Source organism: Sceloporus occidentalis, unplaced genomic scaffold (assembly GCF_023333645.1).
Source record: "Sceloporus occidentalis isolate IW3139 unplaced genomic scaffold, rSceOcc1.0.p SCAF_271, whole genome shotgun sequence".
NCBI classification, from domain to species: Eukaryota; Metazoa; Chordata; class Lepidosauria; order Squamata; family Phrynosomatidae; genus Sceloporus; species Sceloporus occidentalis.
The window spans coordinates 650641-678362 of NW_028317251.1; the positions used below are offsets into that span (position 1 = coordinate 650641).

General features: G+C 44.0%; 1 protein-coding gene across 1 annotated transcript in view; it reads right to left on the reverse strand.

Moving 5' to 3' along the window:
- LOC149275689 (immunoglobulin superfamily member 21-like) overlaps nucleotides 1–27722 on the reverse strand; it is a 79727-nt gene that overhangs the window by 8350 nt on the left and 43655 nt on the right. The window contains exons 4-5 of the mRNA XM_089504475.1: nucleotides 14453–14568; nucleotides 12617–13085 (exon numbers count right to left, since the gene is read on the reverse strand). Coding sequence (XP_089360601.1) covers nucleotides 12617–13085; nucleotides 14453–14568 — 585 coding nt within the window. The remainder of the gene's footprint in view (nucleotides 1–12616; nucleotides 13086–14452; nucleotides 14569–27722) is intronic.

Sequence of the window (27722 nt, forward strand, 5' to 3'; positions counted from 1 at the left end):
AAATTCCGCGTCCGCTGGTTTTGCCGGATTACGGCTCGGCCGCGCCGGAGGATGACAGTTTGAGCGGAGAGCAGCTCTGAGCCGGCTGTAAAAGACGGAATAAAAATCGGGGAAGGAATCAATCCTATTTTCAGATTTATAGATCGCGGCTACGTGGGAAACCAGAGAGTAAATATATTTCCGCGGCTCGGGAGGACTGCGTCTCGTTACACGGCCGGCCCGTCCATTCATTTAGAATTCTATTTCAGGGAGCAGAGCATCTTAAAAACAAGAAAGAAATGACATTTTCTTCCACTGACATTCTGCCGCTGCATCTATGAGTACCTCGCTCTGGTAGAATTGGCTCCCAGGACACCATCTCATACACAAATAACCAATTAGAAATGAGCTCCACGCTAATCGCTGGTCAAGAACTGCAAAAATCCATATTTTTTTAATCATTTCGCTGGCTTTGCTCAATGAGAGAGAGGTTATTGTGACGTTCCACGTTCAGAGCAAGACGGGCAACATCCCCAAACCCACCGGCGCTTTCATTACGACTCGTCAGTGCGGATCCATTCCCGTGTGCCATCTGCGTCACGGCAATCGCATTCTCCTGCGGAAACGTTCCCCATATGTTCCTCCATATGATGTCCGAGTTCAGCCCAAGCCAACAGCTTCCCACTAACTCAAAGCAAACTCTGCAGGGTCTGAGCGGCCGGAAGAGCCCGCGGAGCTCGGTTACCCGGTACAGGAGGGGTTCGGGTCAGTACCACAGAAAGTAACAATGGGTTAAACCGTAGTAAATAGAAGCCCCGCAGAATGTAACATCGACCCAGAAGGTGAAAACAGTGGAGACACGTGTGACGGAGTGAAGAATGCAGGGAAGGGCTTGAACCCCAAAGATGAGAAATATCACCAAGGTTTTGTTGTTGAGTGAATTAACCCCGACCCGGGAGGGCGATTTATAACCCGAGCAATGAAGACGGTAGCCAGCCACCCGCCGGCACAACCCGCCGCCTCCATTCATTAAGGAAACGGGCGCTCCATTGAAGCTAAAGCGCGGGGCATGTTCTAACACGGAGCAGATCATCAATACGGGGAGGAATGGAAATTGCTCTATAAAGGAGCTCTTCTGTGAACCATTTGGTTTTATCCCTTGTGAAACACGATCGACAAATGTTACTTTGTGTTTTTTTTCTCTGCTTTCCTGCCGATCAATACTTATAAAGACTCCACCAATAAAACGGAGCCCGAGGTGTCGCACACAAAGACCTAATTGATTTACAAGCCACGGGCAGGATGGAAATGATATATATATTTTATAGGATTACAGCGGAGGGAAGTGCAGCCGTAGACGCTGGCGGGATTCTGGCTTCATCATGACCTCTGTAGGGATGGAGAGAAGACGATGGCAGCCGCCAACAGCCATTCCTGCCGGCACTCAGTGGGGTTTGATAGGTGCCGGGGATCGATGTATCACACCGAGCTTTATAAATACCGCGCGCCTCGATTGATTTCCCAGGAAGGCCAGACTGCGTCCAACGTGAAGAGAAGCTAGAAATGGAGCCACCGACAGAGGGATCCGAGCAAAGTGCCGGGAAGAGCCTCCATGGAGCAAAGCATTCTGGGACGTGGGAGTAAAGGTATAATTCAGCGTTATATATATATCGTATTCGTCCGGGCTGATAACCCGCTTGGCAGTATGTGTCTCCTGACGGGGTCTCATCACGCGGCAGCCGCTTCCTCGTTAATTACTGTGTGGTAACGAGAGGGACCTGTGATTTCTCGCATCTACCCAGCACTTTGCTGAAGAGAAAGCGGCTACAGACGTCTCCGGTTATCACAGAGTCTTGTTTACCAGACGCTTAACAGGATCGGCTTCTTCAAACGCCCTCCGGGGACCCTAAATTGCAGAGAGTCAGACGTATCCTGATAGATGGAAACAAATTCCCCTCAAAGAAACGCCAGAGAAGAGCCGGCAGCCTCACAGAACCCTAAAGGAGCCGCCTCGGTGTGCGGGGGGCCGTTCTGCGGGACGCGCCGTATTCATCCACACCATAAAGAGTTATTTATACAAAACTTTACTTTATTCTCTGGTCTCCTGGTTTTTTTTTCTGGGCCTGACTTTAAGAAAGTTTTGTGCGCTGAATTATTTAATTAGAGGTGTAAATAATTAACCGCTGGAATGCGTGATAAAAGCCGCGATGGGTTCAGCCCGTCAGGTTTAATCTTTCAGAGGAGGAAGTTCCTTAACATAACCAAAAACGCAATAAAAAGATAATATGAAAATACTCGTTTTATAAGGTCTACTCGTGGATTTCTTCCGACAAACCGAACAAAAAGAATTTCTCCAAGGACCCCGTGCTCAGCGGGGCGAGTGACCGGCGGCGACGTACTACCACTCCCCGTGACACCGCTTCATGTCGGGTAACGTCAAATAAACATCATTTCATGTCATTTACTTCTAAAAACAAGACAAACGGCACAAACAATAAAAAGCACGTGAAATATTCTGAGAAAATGGGATTTTGTCAATAATTTTTTTTTATTATTTAATAATTTCTTCTATTTGATCATTTTCAGAATGAATATTGTGGTCTGGCTCTACACAGTCAGTCTCAGGTGGGACCGGTTATCTAAATCAGGGGTTGACACATTTGGTAGGGATTTAGGTGCCACAAACTAACATACACAGTAACATACACACACTAACATACTTACTTTAATACACATATACTAACATACACAGTAACATACTCACATACGCTAACATACTTACTGTGTATGTTAGTATATGTATTAAAGTAAGTATGTTAGTGTGTGTGTGAGTATGTTACTGCGTATGTTAGTATATGTGTATTAAAGTAACATACTCACACGCTAACATGCTTACTTTAATACACATATACTAACATACACCGTAACATACTCACACCCGCTAACATACTTACATTAATACACATATAATAACATACACCGTAACATACTCAAACATACTTTAATACACATATACTAACACACAGTAACATACTAACACACACTAACATACTTACTTTAATACACATATACTAACTGTGACTCTTGTCTCTCCAGGTACACCGCGGTGGATATTATACGGCCCAACCCCCCGTTCGCCTGGAACCCACTTCGGCCGGACCAGGCAGCTAATCCCGGAGGAAAATATTACTGAACATTTCTTATATCCCTCTGTTGCCTGTGGACCCCCTATGTACCCAGTTTCTATGTTATACCCCTTTTTCCTATTGCCCCGACCCAGAAGCCGCCCACACCGCCTGGCCCAGTACCAGGACATACAGGTTTTACTTTTAGAACTGCTGGGCGGCTAGAATAGCCTCCTGCCCACTATGTGTACCAGACAGGATTATCTCCACAGGGTGCCCAGCCAGGGCTCCAGCCTGACTATTGGTGGAAGATATCAGAGGCTAATCCCGTTATCTCCCCTATTGTTCCTGGGAGACCTGAATCCCGCAGCTAAAGGGGGCGGTTATGTTACTCAGACGTCTCATTCTGTGTGTTGGTGTGATTACAGGGATAGATATACCTGTGCCTGTGTACAATAAATCCTTCTTAATGTTATACACTGAGTCTCGGCGAGTGACTGGGGACCCGGGGAAAGTGTGAGTCCCGGGCTAAGGGAGCAGAAGTCAGCGGAGGTAGTCGCTCGGACTAGCCAGCTCCGTGACACTAACATACACAGTAACATACTCACACACACTAACATACTTACTTTAATACACATATACTAACATACACCGTAACATACTCACACCTGCTAACATACTTACATTATTACACATATACTAACACACAGTAACATACTTACGTTAATACACATATACTAACATACACAGTAACATACTCACACACACTAACATACTTACATTAATACACATATACTAACATACGCAGTAACATACTCAAACATACTTTAATACACATATGCTAACATACTTACTTTAATACACATATACTAACATACACCGTAACATACTCAAACATACTTTAATACACATATACTAACATACGCAGTAACATACTCACACCGGCTAACATACTTACATTAATACACATATACTAACACACACCGTCACATACTCAAACATACTTTAATACACATATACTAACATACGCAGTAACATACTCAAACATACTTTAATACACATATACTAACATACACCGTAACATACTCAAACATACTTTAATACACATATACTAACATACGCAGTAACATACTCACACCCGCTAACATACTTACATTAATACACATATACTAACATACGCAGTAACATACTCACACCCGCTAACATACTTACTTTAATACACATATACTAACATACGCAGTAACATACTCAAACATACTTTAATACACATATACTAACATACGCAGTAACATACTCAAACATACTTTAATACACATATACTAACATACGCAGTAACATACTCACACCCGCTAACATACTTACTTTAATATACATACTAACATACGCAGTAACATACTCAAACATACTTTAATACACATATACTAACACACAGTAACATACTCACACCAGCTAACATACTTACCTTAATACACATATACTAACATACACCGTAACATACTCAAGCATACTTTAATAGACATATACTAACATACGCAGTAACATACTCAAACATACTTTAATACACATATACTAACATACACCGTAACATACTCACACCCGCTAACATACTTACTTTATTACACATATACTAACACACACCGTAACATACTCAAACATACTTTAATACACATATACTAACATACGCAGTAACATACTCACACCCGCTAACATACTTACTTTAATACACATATACTAACACACAGTAACATACTCACACACACTAACATACTTACATTAATACACATATACTAACATACACCGTAACATACTCAAACATACTTTAATACACATATACTAACATACGCAGTAACATACTCAAACATACTTTAATACACATATACTAACATACACCGTAACATACTCACACCCGCTAACATACTTACTTTAATACACATATACTAACACACACCGTAACATAATCACACCAGCTAACATACTTACCTTAATACACATATACTAACATACGCAGTAACATACTCACACCGGCTAACATACTTACTTTAATACACATATACTAACATACACAGTAATATACTGAAACATACTTTAATACACATATACTAACACACAGTAACATACTCACACCCGCTAACATACTTACTTTAATACACATATACTAACATACGCAGTAACATACTCACACCCGCTAACATACTTACATTAATACACATATACTAACATACGCAGTAACATACTCACACCCGCTAACATACTTACTTTAATACACATATACTAACATACACAGTAATATACTGAAACATACTTTAATACACATATACTAACACACAGTAACATACTCACACACACTAACATACTTACTTTAATACACATATACTAACATACGCAGTAACATACTCACACCCGCTAACATACTTACTTTAATACACATATACTAACACACAGTAACATACTCACACACACTAACATACTTACTTTAATACACATATACTAACATACACAGTAACATACTCACATACGATAACATACTTACTTTAATACACATATACTAACACACAGTAACATACTCACACACACTAACATACTTACATTAATACACATATACTAACATACGCAGTAACATACTCAAACATACTTTAATAGACATATACTAACATACGCAGTAACATACTCACACCCGCTAACATACTTACTTTAATACACATATACTAACACACAGTAACATACTCACACCCGCTTACATACTTACATTAATACACATATACTAACATACACCGTAACATACTCAAACATACTTTAATAGACATATACTAACATACGCAGTAACATACTCACATACTTTAATACACATATACTAACATACGCAGTAACATACTCAAACATACTTTAATAGACATATACTAACATACGCAGTAACATACTCAAACATACTTTAATACACATATACTAACATACACAGTAACATACTCACATACGATAACATACTTACTTTAATACACATATACTCACACACACTAACATACTCACACACACTAACATACTTACATTAATACACATATACTAACATACACCGTAACATACTCAAACATACTTTAATAGACATATACTAACATACGCAGTAACATACTCACATACTTTAATACACATATACTAACATACGCAGTAACATACTCAAACATACTTTAATAGACATATACTAACATACGCAGTAACATACTCAAACATACTTTAATACACATATACTAACACACGCAGTAACATACTCACACCCGCTAACATACTTACTTTAATACACATATACTAACACACAGTAACATACTCACACACACTAACATACTTACATTAATACACATATACTAACATACACCGTAACATACTCACACCCGCTAACATACTTACTTTAATACACATATACTAACATACACAGTAACATACGCAAACATACTTTAATAGACATATACTAACATACACAGTAACATACTCAAACATACTTTAATACACATATACTAACATACGCAGTAACATACTCACACCCGCTAACATACTTACTTTAATACACATATACTAACACACAGTAACATACTCACACACACTAACATACTTACATTAATACACATATACTAACATACGCAGTAACATACTCAAACATACTTTAATACACATATACTAACATACGCAGTAACATACTCACACCCGCTAACATACTTACTTTAATACACATATACTAACACACAGTAACATACTCACACACACTAACATACTTACTTTAATACACATATACTAACATACACCGTAACATACTCACACCCGCTAACATACTTACTTTAATACACATATACTAACATACACAGTAACATACTCACATACGATAACATACTTACTTTAATACACATATACTAACATACACCGTAACATACGCAAACATACTTTAATAGACATATACTAACATACACAGTAACATACTCAAACATACTTTAATACACATATACTAACATACGCAGTAACATACTCACACCCGCTAACATACTTACTTTAATACACATATACTAACACACAGTAACATACTCACACCCGCTTACATACTTACTTTAATATACATATACTAACACACAGTAACATACTCACACCCGCTAACATACTTACTTTAATACACATATACTAACACACAGTAACATACTCACACCCGCTAACATACTTACTTTAATACACATATACTAACACACAGTAACATACTCACACACACTAACATACTTACTTTAATACACATATACTAACATACACCGTAACATACTCACACCCGCTAACATACTTACTTTAATACACATATACTAACATACACAGTAACATACTCACATACGATAACATACTTACTTTAATACACATATACTAACATACACCGTAACATACGCAAACATACTTTAATAGACATATACTAACATACACAGTAACATACTCAAACATACTTTAATACACATATACTAACATACACAGTAACATACTCACATACGATAACATACTTACTTTAATACACATATACTAACACACAGTAACATACTCACACACACTAACATACTTACATTAATACACATATACTAACATACGCAGTAACATACTCAAACATACTTTAATAGACATATACTAACATACGCAGTAACATACTCACACCCGCTAACATACTTACTGTGTGTTAGTATATGTGTATTAAAGTAAGTATGTTAGCGGGTGTGAGTATGTTACTGCGTATGTTAGTATATGTGTATTAAAGTATGTTTGAGTATGTTACTGTGTATGTTAGTATATGTCTATTAAAGTATGTTTGCGTATGTTACGGTGTATGTTAGTATATGTGTATTAAAGTAAGTATGTTATCGTATGTGAGTATGTTACTGTGTATGTTAGTATATGTGTATTAAAGTAAGTATGTTAGCGGGTGTGAGTATGTTACGGTGTATGTTAGTATATGTGTATTAAAGTAAGTATGTTAGTGTGTGTGAGTATGTTACTGTGTGTTAGTATATGTGTATTAAAGTAACATACTCACACCCGCTAACATACTTACTTTAATACACATATACTAACACACAGTAACATACTCACACACACTAACATACTTACTTTAATACACATATACTAACATACACAGTAACATACTCACATACGATAACATACTTACTTTAATACACATATACTAACACACAGTAACATACTCACACACACTAACATACTTACATTAATACACATATACTAACATACGCAGTAACATACTCAAACATACTTTAATAGACATATACTAACATACGCAGTAACATACTCACACCCGCTAACATACTTACTTTAATACACATATACTAACACACAGTAACATACTCACACCCGCTTACATACTTACTTTAATACACATATACTAACACACAGTAACATACTCACACCCGCTAACATACTTACTTTAATACACATATACTAACACACAGTAACATACTCACACACACTAACATACTTACTTTAATACACATATACTAACATACACCGTAACATACGCAAACATACTTTAATAGACATATACTAACATACACAGTAACATACTCAAACATACTTTAATACACATATACTAACATACACAGTAACATACTCACATACGATAACATACTTACTTTAATACACATATACTAACATACGCAGTAACATACTCAAACATACTTTAATACACATATACTAACACATAGTAACATACTTACTTTAATACACATATACTAACATACACCGTAACATACTCAAACATACTTCAATACACATATACTAACATACAACGTAACATACTCACACCCGCTAACATACTTACTTTAATACACATATATTAACATACACAGTAACATACTCACATACGATAACATACTTACTTTAATACATATACTAACTCACGCTCAGTAACATACATACACTAACATACTACACATGAAAACCAGGTGAGTCTCAGGGGACGGAGCCATTGGCTGCTCAGATGGGGCAGATATTTTGGGCCACGACGGGCTCTCATTCCGGTGACTGGCGGACAGCGCGGAGCGTGTAACCCGCGGCGAGTCCCGCTCCTAATGCCAGCGTTTCCCTGCTTTCCATCCTCCAATAAAGAGCCTGATTATCACATCACAACATGTCACGATATGACGGCGGCGACGGCAGACACGTCTGTTTAATTCTCTCACAACACAATAAATTGGATTTACTTTTCTATGAAATTCTGTAGAGTGGTTTAATGAATGCCTTTGTTTTCTCGATTTGTAATAAGCCGTAATAAATGAGAAATTAGCGGGCGCATTTATCTCCGACAGACACCTCTATTACCCCCCTCCCCCGGCGCATTACTGAGCTGCCGTTACCAGCCGAGCGGGGCAGCCGCGCAACGCTGACGCCTGTTCTGGGCTCTCACATCGCGCGTTCTACGAGTGTCACCAAAACGCGCAGCCGCCATTTTTAAGCCGGGTTCTTCTTTTATAAAAAGGTTACTCTTTTATTTGAAATAGTTTTTTGGAATAAATTTCATAACGGAAATCAGCGGCCAATTCTTTCCCATCAAACTGGATCTAAAACATTTCTAAAGACGTAACGTGAGCGGCGCGCGGGGATGAGCAATTTATTAACGTTTAGGGCATTGTTATTAATGTTGGGGGGTTTAGGTGCCGTCCCCGCATTTTGCTGCTTCACGTAAATGCCGATTCTCTCGCTGCCGTCGCTTGCGTTTGGTTTGATCGCTGCTGACGGGCGGCGAGGAGCCCGGCGCGTTCTCACTTTCTCTCCTCTTACAAATCATGGGCCATCATTTTGTTAAACAATCCTTTTCTTGCAAAGGAGAAGTTTAAATATTTAATCGAAACATCGCTGTGTTCAGCTCCTTAACGGCACTTTATGAATAATTTGTGTCCGACTGAAAAAGGGAGCGCATCGCTCAACCTTCCGAAAGCCAAATGTCCCTCAAACCCAGAGAAAGCCACCCAAACCGACGCGCAGGAGACTGGGGCATTTTACTACCGGGAGCCCCAAACACTGCCACATCTCTCTAAATCACATATGTGGGCAAGTGAGTCGGTGCGAGACTCCAGAAGTCCTGAAGATGCCGGTTGATGATCTGGGGCCGTAATAACGACTTTTCTTTAGGAGCCGAGAGACAGGGGAGCCGGGAGACAGGGGAGCCGAGAGACGGGGGAGCCGAGAGACGGGGGAGCCGAGAGACGGGGGAGCCGAGAGACGGGGGAGCCGGGAGACGGGGGAGCCGGGAGACGGGGGAGCCGAGAGACGGGGGAGCAGGGAGACGGGGGAGCCGAGAGACGGGGGAGCCGGGAGACGGGGGAGCCGAGAGACAGGGGAGCAGGGAGACAGGGGAGCCGAGAGACAGGGGAGCCGGGAGACGGGGGAGCCGGGAGACGGGGGAGCCGAGAGACGGGGGAGCAGGGAGACAGGGGAGCCGAGAGACAGGGGAGCCGAGAGACGGGGGAGCCGGGAGACGGGGGAGCCGAGAGACAGGGGAGCAGGGAGACAGGGGAGCCGAGAGACAGGGGAGCCGGGAGACAGGGGAGCAGGGGAGCCGAGAGACAGGGGAGCCGAGAGACAGTTCCGCTCCCACACTGATATTATTAGTTTTCCTGTCCCCTGAGCGTTTTATTTCCCAGAAGCCCCCTCCCCCGTTACCCATATACACTCTTAGGAATGTTTAGTAAAAGTTGTGGATATTTTCCTTCCTCTCCATATCCATTAGAAGAATAAATTGAACGCTACGAGGCCAATAATCATATTAAATGCCTATTGGTTATAAAGCTCATCAATCACACAGACCGCATCCGGCTCGCTGAGTCCCATAATGCAGCGGCAGACCGTCCCGCGCATCGCGCGCGTTAATAAATCACCCCAACTCTCCGGCGGAGGAGCAGGCAATGACACAAAGCACTCTGATTCCAGACCGCTCCACGTCTGCTCCACTACCTCATCTCCCGTAAACTCATTAGCTCTCGGCGGCTTTGCATGCGCGGCCCACAGGTCTCGGCTCTTACAGAAGCGGCAACCGTGCCGACGGCCACAAATAATCATATTTACAAAGTAAAAAGAGTTTTCTGTAAATTCATTGGAGGGCGGAGGACAGCAGGAGCAGAGAGAGCGCAGACACTCCACGTATACAGGAGAGTTTGTGACCTACATGGAATTCATGCCGTGTATATAGGGGAGCCCAGCGTGGCATCCATACCCCCCCCCCCGAGGAGACTTACCTGCGCTATATAAACAAAGGTTAATAATTATGTATTATAACGGCTTTTACATTTAGGGAGGTTGATGCCGAGTTCCCCAGACAGTCCAATTATTTAACTCCCTAACTTCTGCAGCCAATCAGCTTTGGAGGCTCAGTAACGCCGTCTATATGCGGGAGGGGGTGTGGATTTGGGGAGGCGCCGCTCTCAGCACAGCTTATTAATTCAGCACTTTCTTTAAACAAGACGCGCATTAACCTTAATGGTTTGTGAATGAATGAGACCGAGCGGCAGCATCTGCATACAAACTGCATTAGGATGGGAGGAATTCCATCGAGAGCGGCCGGGGGGAGAGGCTGCGGGAATCGCATCAGATGCATAAATTGCGCCCCCCCCCGCCTGCCATTTATTGGGGGCCGTCGCCGTCCACGCAGAACATTCGGTTATTCCTCCCTGAGCCGGGTGAGGATGAGGTCAACGTCCACATGATAATTACTCTCCAACGCTGGGATCCGGGGGGCAAATGCAGATCATCGAGAAAGTCCCCGCATTAAATGCAACTTTTAGTCACCACAAACTATGAGCCGCGTCCGCGGTGTGAATATTCACAACAACGTCGTCAGCAGGCGAGACGGTTTGAATTGGCAATAAAAGCAGTGAATGTGCAGCGCATGCACCGCGCGGAACTCCCAAACGCTACGAACGCACAGAAAACACTCCCACATTTAATAATCGGGTGAAATCATGCCGTTTAATGATAAATATCATGTTTTGTCGCTTTATCTGGCATCACGTGTGCGGCTTTTACCCCGCCGGACGAAGGACTCGATCAGATACATGAAAATAACGTTCCGTTTGGAAGCGGCGGCGGTGATCGATGTTCTGGATTTGAAATCCAAGCCAGCGGTGAAAGTAAAACCTGGAGCTTCAGCCCTAAAGGATCCGCTTCCCGGTCATTCCCAACACCCAGAAATAATCATTGGGGCGAGTGCTTAATTGTCATGTGATACAAACACGATCTCTAATAGGCTGCAGCATTTCTATGTGATTATTTGCACATCTGAACATCCATATGACCATATATGCAGAGGTGGGCGGAGACTAGGCAGAGGTGGGCGGGGATACTTTTGAACCTCTTACCTTCTGCTGGCTCCGGAGGCTTGAGGATGGCGTGATGAGTTTTAAGGGTCACACCTGGCACCTCCCTAAAGGGGCAGAAAGGTGACCCCCTGGGCCCGGGGAGATGAAGCCCGTAGAAAGGTATTAAAGCATTTCTCCTCTTACCTAACGTGACCTCCGACTGCATAGACATGGAGAGCGCCGGGTGCTTCACTTCGCAGCTGAACAGGGCCTCGTTGTCCACCTGCGGATTTAAGGTCCAGGTGAGCATCGCTCGAACCTCTACCGTTCCGTCGCTCATTGGAAGATGCATCTGGTGGAAGAAATACGCGGGGTCCGTGCTGTGCACCCAGCGGGGAAACTCCAGACTGACCACCGTTTCCGGAATGGCCTCGGTGACCGGGCTGGACACGGGTCCCGGGTCCCCCGAGCGTGCGCGGTATGGGTTTTCCGTGAAAGAGCCCAGTCCTCGCTCTGTGTCCAGCAGCAAAAGAGATTTTTGCATCTTTGTGTCGTCCAGATCCCGGCTCAGTAGGCCTTTGGTCACCCGATTGGCCAGAAGTCCAGCTGCGGCGACCGGGGGCTCCAGCATCGGCACGACTTCTATTAACTCCCCGTCTCTCTTAAAATAAACCTGCAAAAGGACAAAAATGATGAGATTACTGATAACCTGAAACAATCCCACCTGACTGCAAGCACCGATCCCAACACCATGAGCTATATGTACAGAAACACACACATACATACGTACGTATACTTACACATATACATACTTACAGATATACAGACACACACATACATACATACACTTACACACACACACAGACATATATACACATACACAAACACATATATACATACATACACTTACACACACATAGACACACGCATACAGACATATATACACACACATACAGACATATATACACACACACACATACATAAGTACACTTACAGACACACACATACATACAGACATATATAAAAACACACATAGACATATATACACACACACATACAGACACATATACACATACAGACATATATACACACACGCACTGCCGAGCACCGCACGGATAATGGGAATTGTAGCCGCGAAGCCTCAGCGTTATTATTTGGACTCCCTAATATTTGATTTCATTTCCTTTCTTCTATTTATTCCTCCCCGGTAAAAGTTCCCGCGGGAATCAGTGGAGAGAGGCGATCCGCGGGATTTATGGGGGAAATATATCCTCTCCACCTACAGACTCGGACGGATAAATCTCTCCGTCTATTAGAAGGAATGGCAGCGATGAATATCCCTCTCCAGAGCTCTGATCTTAGTTGTATCTTTTTAAGACTCTATGAGAAATGCCCCGGGGCCGCGATCGGGGAGGAATATTACATTGGGAATGTCTTAAAACGTAGTTGTGATTTGACACCGGTGACCATCCCGCTACGGGGCAGCGCTTACCGATCCCGTGTCCAACGTGCCCTCTGCTGGCCCGCCACGCGAAAGGCCGCCTTGGATGTAATTGATGCTTTACGGGGAAGCGTTATGAAGCTCCTTAGAGAGAGGTATGTAGCCGACGGGACCGGGGTGCGAACATGCGCAATCTATTCACAAGACACGGCGCTGGCAGCAGACAAAACACACGACGGCGCCTTTCTTGGGGACAGCTGCAAAAAAGTGCTTTCTCTTTGATACCAAAGTACTTTGGAGGTGCAATTAGAAGACATTTACCCCGGAGACGCCGCGGAGACGCCGCGCACCGAATGCGCAAACCGGATTGTTTCCCTTTTAAATAGCGTTTTAACATCGCAACGAATCCATCAAACGCAGAACCGTCTGGGGGGTAAAACTGCTGATTTTGGGTTTTGCACGGGAATATTTAAGGATTGTTAGCGATTTACAGAGGATCGTTTGGTGAAATAAATCATATCGGTGAGAACATTAATGTGCCCTCAGCGCCGCGTCCCGACTTCTCTTTGTGAATCTGGACCCCGGTTAAAGGCGCTCACCTGGGGGGCCGGCTTCCCTCCAGACACGATGCACACGAGCGTGAAGTTCTGGGCTTGGTATCGGCTGAATGGCGCCGGAGACTCGGCAGCTATGATGGCTATGGAAGTGGGAGGAGCTGCAAAGAGCAGAGAGAAAAAGATTAATTCTAAATCTCAAGGAAAACATGAAAATCATCAAAAGCACAAAATTCGATCCATACATTTATGGTAATTTCTCAGCTAGAAATAACGTTAGGAGGATACGTATTTTGGGGATTTAAACCTCTCTTGGTAATATCCGCATATTTTTGTTACTTTTGGCCAGACTTCCATATATATTGGATTTCATATCAAATCATTTGCGTGAATAACATTTGTTCGGTTCGTATCCCACAGAGTGGAGGGAGAGAAATCCCAAGACTGGCGGGAGGCGAATACAGATCCAAAATATATTATCGGACTTATTGGCATTTTTATTCAGTCTTTCAATGGATTCCCCGCAGAGGAACGATCGTTACGTCCGAGTATTTAGTGTCCGGCTCCGAGGCCAATCACATGCCCGACGCGCATTAATGACCTCACGCAGATGAGATTCCCGGACGAGGTACTTAGAATTTACCGTTCATTATTCTACCTCCACCGGGTGCCCCGTCTTCGCAAACGGTTAATACCCAACGGGGCTCAAGGGCCAGCCTCCCAGTGACATTACCGGTAACCGGTAACTCCACGTTACACGGTCGTGAGATTACTTTCAGCGGGGCTGTTTCATTCTTTCGTGGCACATTCGGGTTTAGATCACACTAAACATACATTAAGTCATGAACAAACATTGCCGCTAGTCGTTAGCGAGAGCGCGTGAAGTGGGGAGAGACATTCCTTCCCCCCATTGTTCCCGATCTGTCGGAGACCTCCACGCGTCCCACCGGGGTATCATTTTGCTAAGAAACCCGACAAACATAACCGGCTGCTTGTAAAGAAAATAACGTGTGTCGCCGGGTGCCTCGCCGACTGTGCGATCGGGGGGGGATCAGGTAATAAAACAGTCTGTCGGCCGAGTTAAACACCCCCTTTACACACAATATTCACTATATAACAGAAATGAGACGTACAGGGAGCGAGACGGGTCCAGCGACCGAGTCCTTCCAGGAAGTGAATGAATGGCACGCTCCTCGTTCCTGCGCTTCATACAGAAAGAGATCAACAGACACACGCGGCCCTCATTCATGCACCGCCATTACTGACACCTAACCGGCTGGCCAAATCCAACTATTATTATTAGCATTTTTATTATTAGTAGTATTATTATTGTTTATATTATGAGTAATATTAATACTATTATTAGCATGATCAATATGATTATTAATACTATTATTAGCATTATTAGTATGATTAATATGATTATTAATACTATATTATTGAGATTAATATGATCATATGCTATTATCATTATTATTATGGTGCTGATTAATTTTATTTTTATTTAGTTTTTATATTTCCGATGCAGATGGACAGGAAGGCGCGAGGTGCAGCCGCTCTCCTCCGTCGCCGTGAATCCGGGGAGAGGTGAAGGTTTATTATCCGCACGCTGATCATTAAGAGGCCAATTAAAACGCTGAGAAAAGGGAGAGACGCAAATATATGAAAAGGGGTCGCCGCAGAAGGGGCTTCCGGTCGGCCGGACCCTTAATGACCCCGTCTCGCTGCTCACCACGTCAGGGAAGAAAAGCAAATTACGAGAGCGCATAAAACCTCGTCGGGCAGGTTTATTAGAGAGCGCGCTTCACGCTTTAATTAACTCGCCTCCTTTGTGGAATATTCTTTTCCCAATCAAGTTAACCGTTTTTACTCCGGATTCCGGCAGATTTCTCTCGCCTTGCATCGTGACGTCTCACTTCAGGGCAAAACCTTATTATTATTATTATTATTATTCAGCTATTTTAACGCCGTCATCTATTAGTGGTTTAAATTCACAGAGTATTTTTTGGATTCAGATCCCATGTAAAATTCTATTAGAAAACTTAACGATAAAAAAAGAACAAATAATTTGTCGGAGAATTAATATCCAAACACCGTAACCGTTTCCGTGCCGGGGAACCGCGAAGCGCTCAGGGGCCGGCGCAGCAGATATATTATATTTTTCTTTATTTTTTTTTCTAATTATGTATCTGGATAAACGATGCCGATCATCCGACGCGTTTCTCCCAGAAACCCAAATGTGCAAATTAATAAAGAGTTATTCACTGGAGCCGAAAATTTTCAATGCAAATTGTTTCCTAGGGAGGCATGCGCCGCCGCTTCCCCTGCCTGCTACCGGGAGGCGTCTGGAGATGAATGTTAAATAAATAATTAAAGGTGCCGTTCCAGTAACTAAACACAGCTTTCCCAACAGAATTCCCGGGCCTGCCGAGGGCCCAAAGACCACAGTTTGTGCCGGGAACACTTATTTATCAGGTGATACAAAAGCAGCCTCTGATAGGTTGTTGCCATACAGAAGTTAAACGTTTCTGCGTTGATTCTATGTGATGAAACTTTCAGAGCAGCTGAGACATATATACCAGAGATGAAAGTGTTAAAACCTACAGACACTTTGTAACGAATAAAGGGTTATAAAAGGAGGTGAAACCAGCTCTGCCGGGTGTAACGAAGGCTCCGGCGGGTGTAACGAATGCATCAGCAGGTCTAACGAAGGCCCCACTGGGCATAACGAAGGCTCCGGCGGGCGTAACGAAGGCTCCGGCGGGCGTAACGAAGGCATCGTCGTCACCACGGCAGGATAAATAAAATATGTGGGGAAGCGAGGAGGTGTCTGTCGCGCAGGAGCGTTCAGGTAAAGGACCGGAGAGTCTGCTCAGCCCATATTGAACCGGTTAAGATTGATCACCAGAAACGTCCGTCTCGGTCAAATTGTAATCAGGCTGCGGGATTCGTTTCCGGAGAAATCAGCTGATTAATCGAAGAGGAAATTGAAGAGACTCCTTGAAACACACAAATGAAAAAAGCTGGCGGTTACTCGATGCAGAAAGGGGCATTAAAGCTGGGTTTTCAAGGTCTGGAAGAGGTTGCCGCGTTTGGCTCGATGGTCACAGATCGGCAGCGGGTTCCGGTGCTTTTTGACCCTTCATTCGCAGGAAACGAGGCAGGGGCAGATTTTACGTCATAACGTAGAACGCGGCTCCCTCGTGTTAAATCTCGGGGATTCAGACGTTCCCAGTCGGCAGACAGACAGAGGGACTGACAGCGTTACGCGAGGGGATTGGCCAACACTAAGCTTAAAATAAAAACACAAAACCGACCGTCTCGGAGGGCGGATTTAAACAGAAGTGTTCACTTATTTATAGTTTTTATATATATTCACTCACTTTATGTCTTTTCCTACACAGATTTATACAGATGCGTTTATTGCCAGGGAGGAAACCTTTTCCCTCTCATTTTAATGAAGTCGTAATGTAATACGTCTTTAGCGTGAAACGCGGTGATCTGCACCTCCTACACCTTTGTGTTTTGTTGCGTGGGACGGGTGAGATTAGACCGCGGATAATGTCTTATCCACCAGGCCGCGGATTCATAAAATAAACCTTCATCCCACCAGAAGAAAGCGCTGAACGGAGTGATTCCCAATAAACGTAACGTGAGGGTTACTGGAAGATCTGGGAAAGCTGATACCTTTACTGGGTAGACTGTGAGCTCCTGAGACTACCTCAGCCTCTTCTTCAGGATTATAGGTTTGAAACCGGAATCGTTTGGGTTAAACATCATCAATGAATCTGCAGGATCTGCATCCCAGAAAGTCGGGAGAGTTAATTGCATGACATCATACGCAAGGCATAAGAGCTACAGACATGACGCGATAAAGCAAGTGGAGGCGACACCGAAACCCACCCGTAGCCTCTCACAGCCCCCAGCTTGGTGTCCAGAACCGAAAGGTGGTAGCGTGGCCCTTATACACGTGAAACGTCAAACCTTTGTTTCGGAAACATGTCGCGGTGGCGGTGTGATCAGACGCGGTTATCCTGATCCCGTTAATAGGCTCCTGTATTAGACGAAACGCTTCATACTATTCACACAGAACGGCTGCCTTGATTTGAAAATCAGTAATCAGCAATCAGGAACGCTGCGCATGCGTATCAAGGCCGCTGATGGCTGGGAGGCTGGCGTATCTGTAACATGATGCATGGTTTGCGGTCTGCGAGATGCATCTGTGAGGTCATTTTACCAGTAATGACCTCATCTGGCCTTTTACTCCATCATGTAGCCCTCTACTTCCTGCTGGCCGATGATGTAAACGTTGTATATGGTGCTGCTGAGGTCGGCATGACAGCAATGTTCTTCACCATTTACTCCTGCAGAGCTAATGAGGAATTCGCTGTGACCCCAAAAACCAGCTCCTTCCACCCCAATTCCCAACCCCGGGGGATGTATATATAACTGTATGTCACAGACCAAGATGACATCATGACTAAGACAAGACAGAAAATGCGCTTGATGTCATCCTCTGAAGGATTTGTAAATAAATCCCAAAACGCCCTTAAAACAAACACTGAAGACACCGACGGCCTTAAACTAAGTCAACACGTAGTTACTGTTACTCCTAGAAAGCTCATCGGGGCGGGGGGGGGGGAGCCCAAAGAGTTTGGCCACCATCGGCCCAGTAACGATCTTTTAGCGTCCCGGAGACGTTAAGGAGCGCTCTCCTCGTCATCGCAGGAACACAGATTGTCTAATGTGTATTCACGCTGCTATCGGCATGAATTATTTAACACGCATGTTTAAAATGATTTAAATGCGAGCAGTCGAGCCGTGTGAAGTGTTTATTCTGCACGAGCTGGAAAAATAATCCATTGATTAATCCAGACTTAACTTGTCAATTTTCAGAGTTAATTGAATTATTTGCTGTAATAAATGTTTCTTCGGGCGATGCTTATTTAACATTCGTTAAGTAACATTTTCAACAATAATTATACAGATAATAGTTTGTGTTACAATAATCGCAACATACGCTGCGTTACATGACGGGCTTCTTATACGCATATCCTCGATCCGGGGCTCTGAAGCCTTCTGCGGTTACGGAAAACGTGGGGAAGACTACTATAATAATCCACGAACGGCGCCAGACTAATGGCTCTAATGCCGTTACGGAAACCATAACTTGTCAGGAGGTAAAGATATTCTTAGTCACCTGTATTCAAGCAGGGAGACAAGCACCAATTGAGATGCTCAGATGTCATTAGATGTGAAAAGAATATGAAAGAGTCAATTCCAGGCCGGAGAATCTGCCCATTTACCTCGAGGCTGGGGTAAAAACCCAGAAAATCTGCCCATTCACCCTTGGGCTGGGGTAGAAGAGATGCGACCTGTTCTGTGAACATCTACATCTTCTCCTCTTCTGAGTGCCGGATTTGGGAAGCACTGCTTGATCGGAGTGATCGGAGTGATTCCAGTGTTTCCGGCTGTGACACGATCTGGGACAGATATCTGCTTGATGGGTGTCTTTTTGTGCATTATTGATACATATTGGGGTTGATGTGACATTATTTGGGGACATCCTGCTCCATCCTTGCTGTATATTTATTTGGAATTTTGGAGCATAATGAAGAGGCAGCATTTCATGGATAGCGAGTATATGTATGGAGTTATTTATGTGCACACACCCCACGCTATTTTGTATGTTTTCCATTCACCCCCAGACCCTGACATTGGGGTAAAAACCCCTTAGAATCTGCCCATTCAGCCTGGGAATTGGGGTAAAAGCCTAGATTAATCCTGACAATTCCACATCGGAATCACAGAGAGCTTCCCGGCTGGTGTAAGGAAACGGCCTTCGGCTCCAGGGCGTAAGGGGAGGAATGGGCGACGCGTGGCCTTCCATACATCATGACCCGATACCACGAACCCGCTTCATCTCAGAGAGAAGGGGACAAAATGCCACCATGCATGGTCCTTTTGCGACCCCCCAGGGTCACAGCGGCAGGCTTGGAAGTAAAGCGAGTGCTCTCTATGGTAACACACTTCCGATGATTGCCTCACGCGCTCTCCAGGGCTCCGTGCTCCATATCTAAGATGACAGATTCCTATAAACCACCGCCTTATAAATCCAGAACTTTTTTAAAATGAATCATTATTGTATTTTTAAGCAGCTCTTCTATATGTTTAAGGCAGGTCCGCCGGGTGCAGTTAATTCAGAACTGTCAGCTATATCGAGAAAAAATGTCAATATTAATGCGATAAAAATGTAAAAACATACCATATGTTACCCAGAAACGTCGCGATCGGGTGTTAGAAAAGTATAATGTTCCGCGTATTTGATGGCCGTGTTTTACAAACCCATCCAAACAAACCTAAAGTGATTCACGCAGAGATATAATGGGGGCTTGGGGCAAAGAAGGGGGTTTCTGGAAAACACTTATTAGTGCAAATCCCCCCAGGACTGCAAGTAAAAGCAAAGCTCAGTATTATTCCTGCACCGAGTAACCCCACCACCACCGACGGCTTCCAGGGCCGTCTCCCCTCCCTCCCGCCGACTGCACAAAAACCTTGATTTTCATCGTCTTACTGATTTTTCCCATCAGCCGTCTAACTGACAAATTGACTTCCACTCATTAAAGACGGAGCTTTTCCATTAAAATGTCATCCCCTGGTCCAGATTCTGCGAATCTTACTGATTTGAGCACTTCACGTTGCCATCTCTGTTAGTCGTCACCAAAAGAGAGTAGAATGTTCCTAAATTAGCGCTCAACATAAATTATTTTATTTGTCTACAGCGTGTCTACCCCCAGCTAAATTAATGGATTTATCCACGGGCCACAAATTATTAGAGTTGGGGGAAGGAGGGAGACAGCACTTGTCCTTTAATTCCCACCGGTAGCAAATTGAACTAAGAAACACCAAATACCCCGTATATAAATCACACTGCTTTATAGACCGGGTATAGAGTCCTGAAAACAAACATAAAAGCGCATGGAAAACTACAAGAAAAGAGAAGCTTCTAACTGTAGAAGTTACATTCCTGTTTAGTTCGGTAGCAACTGGGGGAAGCATTTATCCGTTACACCCATCACTTCCTGCTGCTTCTTACAGTACTATCCTGCTCAGAAAATGCAGCGTGCACACAGTAATTGCTTCCCCCTGCATGCCGGAAGCAGATCACCCATTATCGTGAGCTCCATCAAGCCGCCAGGTTTATGAAGACAGAAGGAAGATGCTTTAGCTTCACTTCTTACCTCCTGCAGCCACCTTTTTGTAGCATTCCCAGAGCATCCTACCCTTTTCAGATTTTATTTTTTCCCCTTCCCATCACCGGATCATCTCGGCTCCATCTGTGGATGAGATTTCCGATTTCCTGGGCTCCTTGTGCTAGTTTGCTGCACAGCGTAACCACGTTAAGGTCTTTTTCTGTTCCTCACCCCGCTCTTACGACGACTGCTACTCGAACGCTCATTTTTAACCTCCACACCTGGCATTTCAATTACGCTGAAAAATGTTTTGTCCCAAGAACTTATTGAACGCCTCCAAGCAATTGAAAGCCAGTTTTCCTCGGCTAAGAGGCACCTTAGATCTGATTCTTTTCACTAACAGCTCCTAGGAACGTTCTGTTTTCCATGAAACATCAGCGCATGGGTGCGATTTACTTCATACTGTATTCAAGTGCCACTGTTCTTGGCTCAAAAGACGTTGGGCGTGGGAACCCCGTTACGTCGGGTCCTTCATTATTTGCGTTCGTTTTCAGGTGTATCGCATGCATAGTAAGTTCTGTAGTTCTGCCAGCAGGATAGGAATTGGATTTCTGCTTGCGAGCGAACGGGTTCTGAACGCATCATTCCATCGAGATGTAACGAATGGCTTTGGCTTCTGTTTCTCTTCCCTTCCGTTGATGTTCTTGGCCTCGGCGGTAGAATCTGTTTGTTCATCACCGGAGAAGTCCTTGAAGTTCCCGCCACGTGGAGGGGAGGTCGGAACGATGTTAGTGTTTACTGAAACTACCATTTATTCTTTTTAAGATGGCCGTGAACGTCTCGGAGAGCCGACTGGAAAACGGTGCCGGATAATGTTAAGACTTCACAACCCCCGGCTGCGTCACGACACAAAACCAAACTGATAATTATAGCCGTTTTCACTAATTGAAATTTCCTAATGACCCTTAAACTCTCGCGCTGGAAGAAATTAAAAGCCATTCTAACTGGTTATTGTGGGAGGTTATTAACCCCATGAGTACTAGAAGTATTGCAATATGGCACCGGGTCCGGTAGAAGCGCAAAGGTTATCAGGATCGGTGAATGCCGGTAATTAGCACAATAACCGTATAAATAAAAGTGAAATACAACGTGTTGGATCCAAGAGCTGAAGGAGGAGGTTATTTGGAAGCGTTTCCAGGCGAGACCAACGTCTGGTTAAGGTTCGAGTCTTTACAGCAGGACTAGATGGGGGCCGAATGGGGCCGATCTGCCGGCGGGTTCTACATTTTCTATGACAGATTTTCACATCTTTCCACCCATAAAATACAGCTTGTGATCTGAACAATCTCCATGACTTTATTTCACGTGTTATATGTTGGGTTGGCGCAGACCTGGTGAAGTTCTCAGCAGCCCCATCCCTCCATCCCTCTGGCAAGCATTGAGTTAAAGCCGTCTTTATTTTAGAACATACTTCCTACCGCATGAAAAGCCCCCAGCAGAGAACGATATCGCAGCCCACAGCAACGCATCCTAACATACCGAAAAAAGAATTCCTTAACCAGATATCGGAGGGAGGGTTATAAATCTCAAATGTGAATAAGAACCACCGGGAGCCTTGAATTATTCGCCAGAAAAGCTGATGACCTCAGATGACCCAATATTTCTGTCTTATTTATGCGAAAAGAAAGCCGGAGCTCCAGACAAGTTTAAAATACGGCCTCGCGGCTTATATATCACAGATTGTCACATTAAACACGGACTCGGCCTCCGGAGGAAAAAACTCAATCAACGAATGCTTTGCTTTTCCAAATCTGAGCAAAATATTGAAAAGGGTCGGGGAACGGCGGTTCCTAGCATACAAAGTGTTAAAAAATGCTAATCTATGATTACATGATCTCCCATTTCTGTACAGAGGATCCCGATAACGATGCCTCGCTGAATCAGGTAAATAACGTTGGCTTTGAAGGAGAAGTTTGTATTGTAACTTTGTTGGAGACTCCAGCCCCAGAGGAACATTTCACAAAACTGTGAGTTTACCACAACTTGCCGGTTGGCACCTGCCAGTCCCCAGCATGCCCCGGGATCCCGCCATTACCGCGTCCACCATCTCAACCTGGAAGGAAGTGATACAAATCCTGACACAACCCACCAGAACTCGACAAGCCTTTCAGCAAAGTGTCAAATAATGGCAAACTGGCCAGGTTATCAGTCAGATTTTAGGGGAAGAAGAACCCACAGAGCCCCCACTGCACGAAGCCTCAACAACCTCCCCCAAAAGCATCCATCAAGTCCGTCCGGAGACATCGGTGAGAAGCGGCCGGCAACACAAGGTAGCTTCACAGGCTAAGGTAGACGGCTTTCATGTTCTCGCGATGCAATAGTTTATTAGTAATATATGCAAATTACAAGCCACGAGTAACAATGGATGAGATATCGGGGGGGAGGAGACCTCCTCCTGTGTTTTAACAAGAGGCCTCGCCAGAACATTATTCATCGGGACAAATGAGCCTCGACACGCAGCGCCGCCACGTTACACAATGCAGGATAAAAGGAGTGATGTGACAGCGATCCTCCGCCGATCTCCGGCTGATCTAATATCTCCCGCTACAGCTGATACCCGGAACCGAACTAACCGTCCGCCGGCAACGGGATCAGCAATCCCACCAAACCCTTCGTCGACAGACAACGATGATAATCTCACTCTGTGAAGGGCTCTCTTGCTGTAGTCAAATGGCTTGAAAACACAAAACGCACACATTTTGATTGTAATTTTCTAAAGCCATTACAAACGGTCACCGCCGCGCCGATACAGTCAGTACAGTCAAGTGACCCGGGTTTAGCCGGCAGCGCGTCCGGGAAAAAAACGCTCCTCTGTCTGTATTAGCGGGGAGAAATGCTTTCGGGCTCTGCTAGGAGATCTTTCATTACAGGCTATGAAGTCAGGTTTGATGAATGTACTTCGCGAGACAGATCCCCCCCCGGGCCACACCTATCCGTCTCTGACTCCATCAGCCGCGGGAAGTGATTGAGAGCGGCTCGGGGAAGCTGCATGCAACCGAATATTTATAAATATGTAAATCCGATTTTCACACCACGTGGCTCTACTGCTTTTTACTCAGTGGGAAGATGAGAACATTATTAATCATTAATCAAAAGTGCACCTTTGTGGCTGAGAGACAACATCCAACATTAAACAAGTGATTTCTGGGAAGTTTTGACACCCGGGTCGCGCGCGGTGTGGTCCTTCACAACTCTCATTGCTCTAAAGCGCGGCTGCTGCAGGTCATTTTGGCCTCCGTCCTGGAATTCGGGTTTCGGAGATGCGTTGAGATGGACGATCCATTAACAGTGGCCTAAGAACTATTAAAACGATGAGATAATGGCCCTTTCTGTGGCGATGCTTGCTATCGCTGGATATTACCGCTCTATATACAGTTTTCCTGCGGTAAAGAATCCTAAATGGATTTTGGGCAGAAATCCATCTATTTTGATATGAGATTTAGTGATGTCTCCTGCTGCGGTTATAGATTACTGCTGCATTTCTGTTGTTCTTGACAGTTCCAGAGCAGTGAATCCATTCATCAAGTATTAATCCTGATCCGGAACAGCACGGTAATGGCAATTTATTTCTGAAATATTTTAAATTGTATCTTCTTTTCCGCTTGTGTTTTGCCCCGACCTTGAATGCACTCTTCACTTTGCATTTCTCCCTCTTCCATTCTGCCCCGTGGCACACGTCCGCCCCAAATCCTGCCTCTTGTCCTAGACCTTTTCTCTGTTCCATCAAACTCCCTGATCATGTACCAAAAAGGTGCTACTTATCCTAACCCTTCTCTCCTCCTGTCCTCTGTACCCAACACATTAAAAAGTGACAGGTCCAAAGAGCCAAGGACTTTGTAGTCAAATGATTGTCAGGGGGGCCACAGCTCCAGATTCTGTCTCTACAAAGTAATTTGCGTAGAAAACGTCAGTGACATCTCTGGAGAGGTGAAAAGGCTGATGGGCATACGATCCCTCTGTTTATTATTAATTAGATCAGGAGAACTAATTAACAATAGAGGAATCGTATGCCCATCAGCGTTTCTGCCGGTTCAACTACACCACCGGGCCCTCGATTTTATGGATTTCTACTCAAATGACTTTAAGGCAAAGTTGGCCAATTTAATTTGGTCTCAATGTAGTTAATGCCCGGGATATTTCGAGTGTCTTGTGGCATATAGCCCACAGTATCAGTGAAAGACGAGACCTGTTATCTCCACGGTGGACTCTTCCTTTCTTCTTCGTGGTCAATGCCCCAACATGAAACTCAGAAGATTTAGGTTTGTCATTGTTGAACCTACTTTTACTGTTACCAAAACAACAAGAGACAAACCCAAAAAAGGATTTGACTACATCTCTGTGACATTATCCGACATTGTCCAACCTTTACAAACTGCCATCCGGAGGAATGACGAGAGTGTCTTCATACGGCCAGAGAGTCCTTCTCATCCTTTTCTAACAAGTGGATTTAGTAAAAGCTTGTTGGGATTTTAGGAGATGTCCTGGAACACGTAAGCTGGAGTTTGGTGATCCAGGCATATTAGGTGAGAATATGTCTGCCTGTCCCGTGGCGTTCAGACACTTGGAGCCCAATGTGATGTTCTCGTTCTAACCGTATGCCCACCGATGAGGAGCTCAGGAAGACACGAGGTTTGTCTGAAGTTTTGGAAGGGAAATGGTAGAAATAAAGTAATTAATGTGTTTTGCCCATTAACGTTATTTCGTTAAATCCGAGCGGTGTAGGCGATTATTCATTTGTGAAGCAGCAGTAATGGGCTGTGTCACATTCATCCATTAAAACCCTTCCCGGTGACAGTGACAATTCCCCGTTCAACTGGCACAAGGTCAGCGGTGGCCATCGCTTACAGAGAAGAGGACACGACTTGGCTTCGTGACTACGGCGTCATACTATGCGATTTAGGAGTGCAGTTAAAATATTAAAATTGGCATTTACGGTACTTAAAAAATAAAATAAACAGGCTCCCTTTTCCTTTTTTTCCCAACAGAAGCACCGACAAGCAAAAAAGTGGGTGGAAATTGGCCTGCAATGGTTCCAGTCATGGTGGTTGTGATGTCATGAGTTACACGCTGCTTCTGCGCTCAAGAGCAAACCACCAATATTTTCCTTTGGGCAGAAGTTGCTACCAGCCACCCAGCTCTGGCTCGGACGATGATCATCTTTGCTTGAGAGCCAGGGGTTGTCCAATTTAACCCATGTGGCCAATTAACTGGCCAAGACCTTTTTTCATTTTCATTTTTTGCACCAAGATGCAAAACAAGAAATATTTCCCCAATAAAACTTGTTTAATCCAAGCTCTGACGTCTCTGGGGTGTCCATCTCTGTAGAACCCGGGAAGCTGTGTGATTAATCTCCTAGATAATGCGATCACACACACTTTACTCGCGTCCGGCCGCGTTCTCGATCTCACTAGAGTTCGGCCGCGCGTTCCCTCTGCACAAGCCTGGAAAGCGAGTGCGGGTTTTATGGCGGTTCATACAGAATAAGGGCCGTCCAATAGGAGGCTGGTTAGCAGGGGATTAGGAAGTTAAACAATTAAGACGCACATAATTATTATGCACAGCTGAATAACTGCAACAAGCAGGAAACATGAAATGTAATTACACCCCGTGCCCTGCGCCCCCTCAATGGGAATTAGAACTCTAATCAACGTATAGATTTTAGCCTTCAGCGATAACGCCAGCCTTTTCTTGGACCCCAGGGCCCTTAGGGGATATAGCAGAGAGCGCTCTGCCAGGCGTACACACAAGTGTTATTATATCATGTCGCTTTTATAGTGTGTCATTATATCATTCCCCCGCTGCAGAGGTCAGACAGATGCCGTGGCGTGGCGCACACCGATATAAAGCTGGAATCGATGGAGCCGAGCAGTTCTGCGGAGCTTGTCACATAGAAACCCTCTGCAGATGACAGGAAGGCTTTGATTAAAGGGTTGTGGAAAAATAAATGGGTTTTGCCCATAGAGCATATTAAATGATTAGAAATAACTGTTTTTCTTGTATATTGTGTTTTAAGGAATTATTGATGTCCCAACGACGAGTAATACTAACTCAGTAATAAGCAA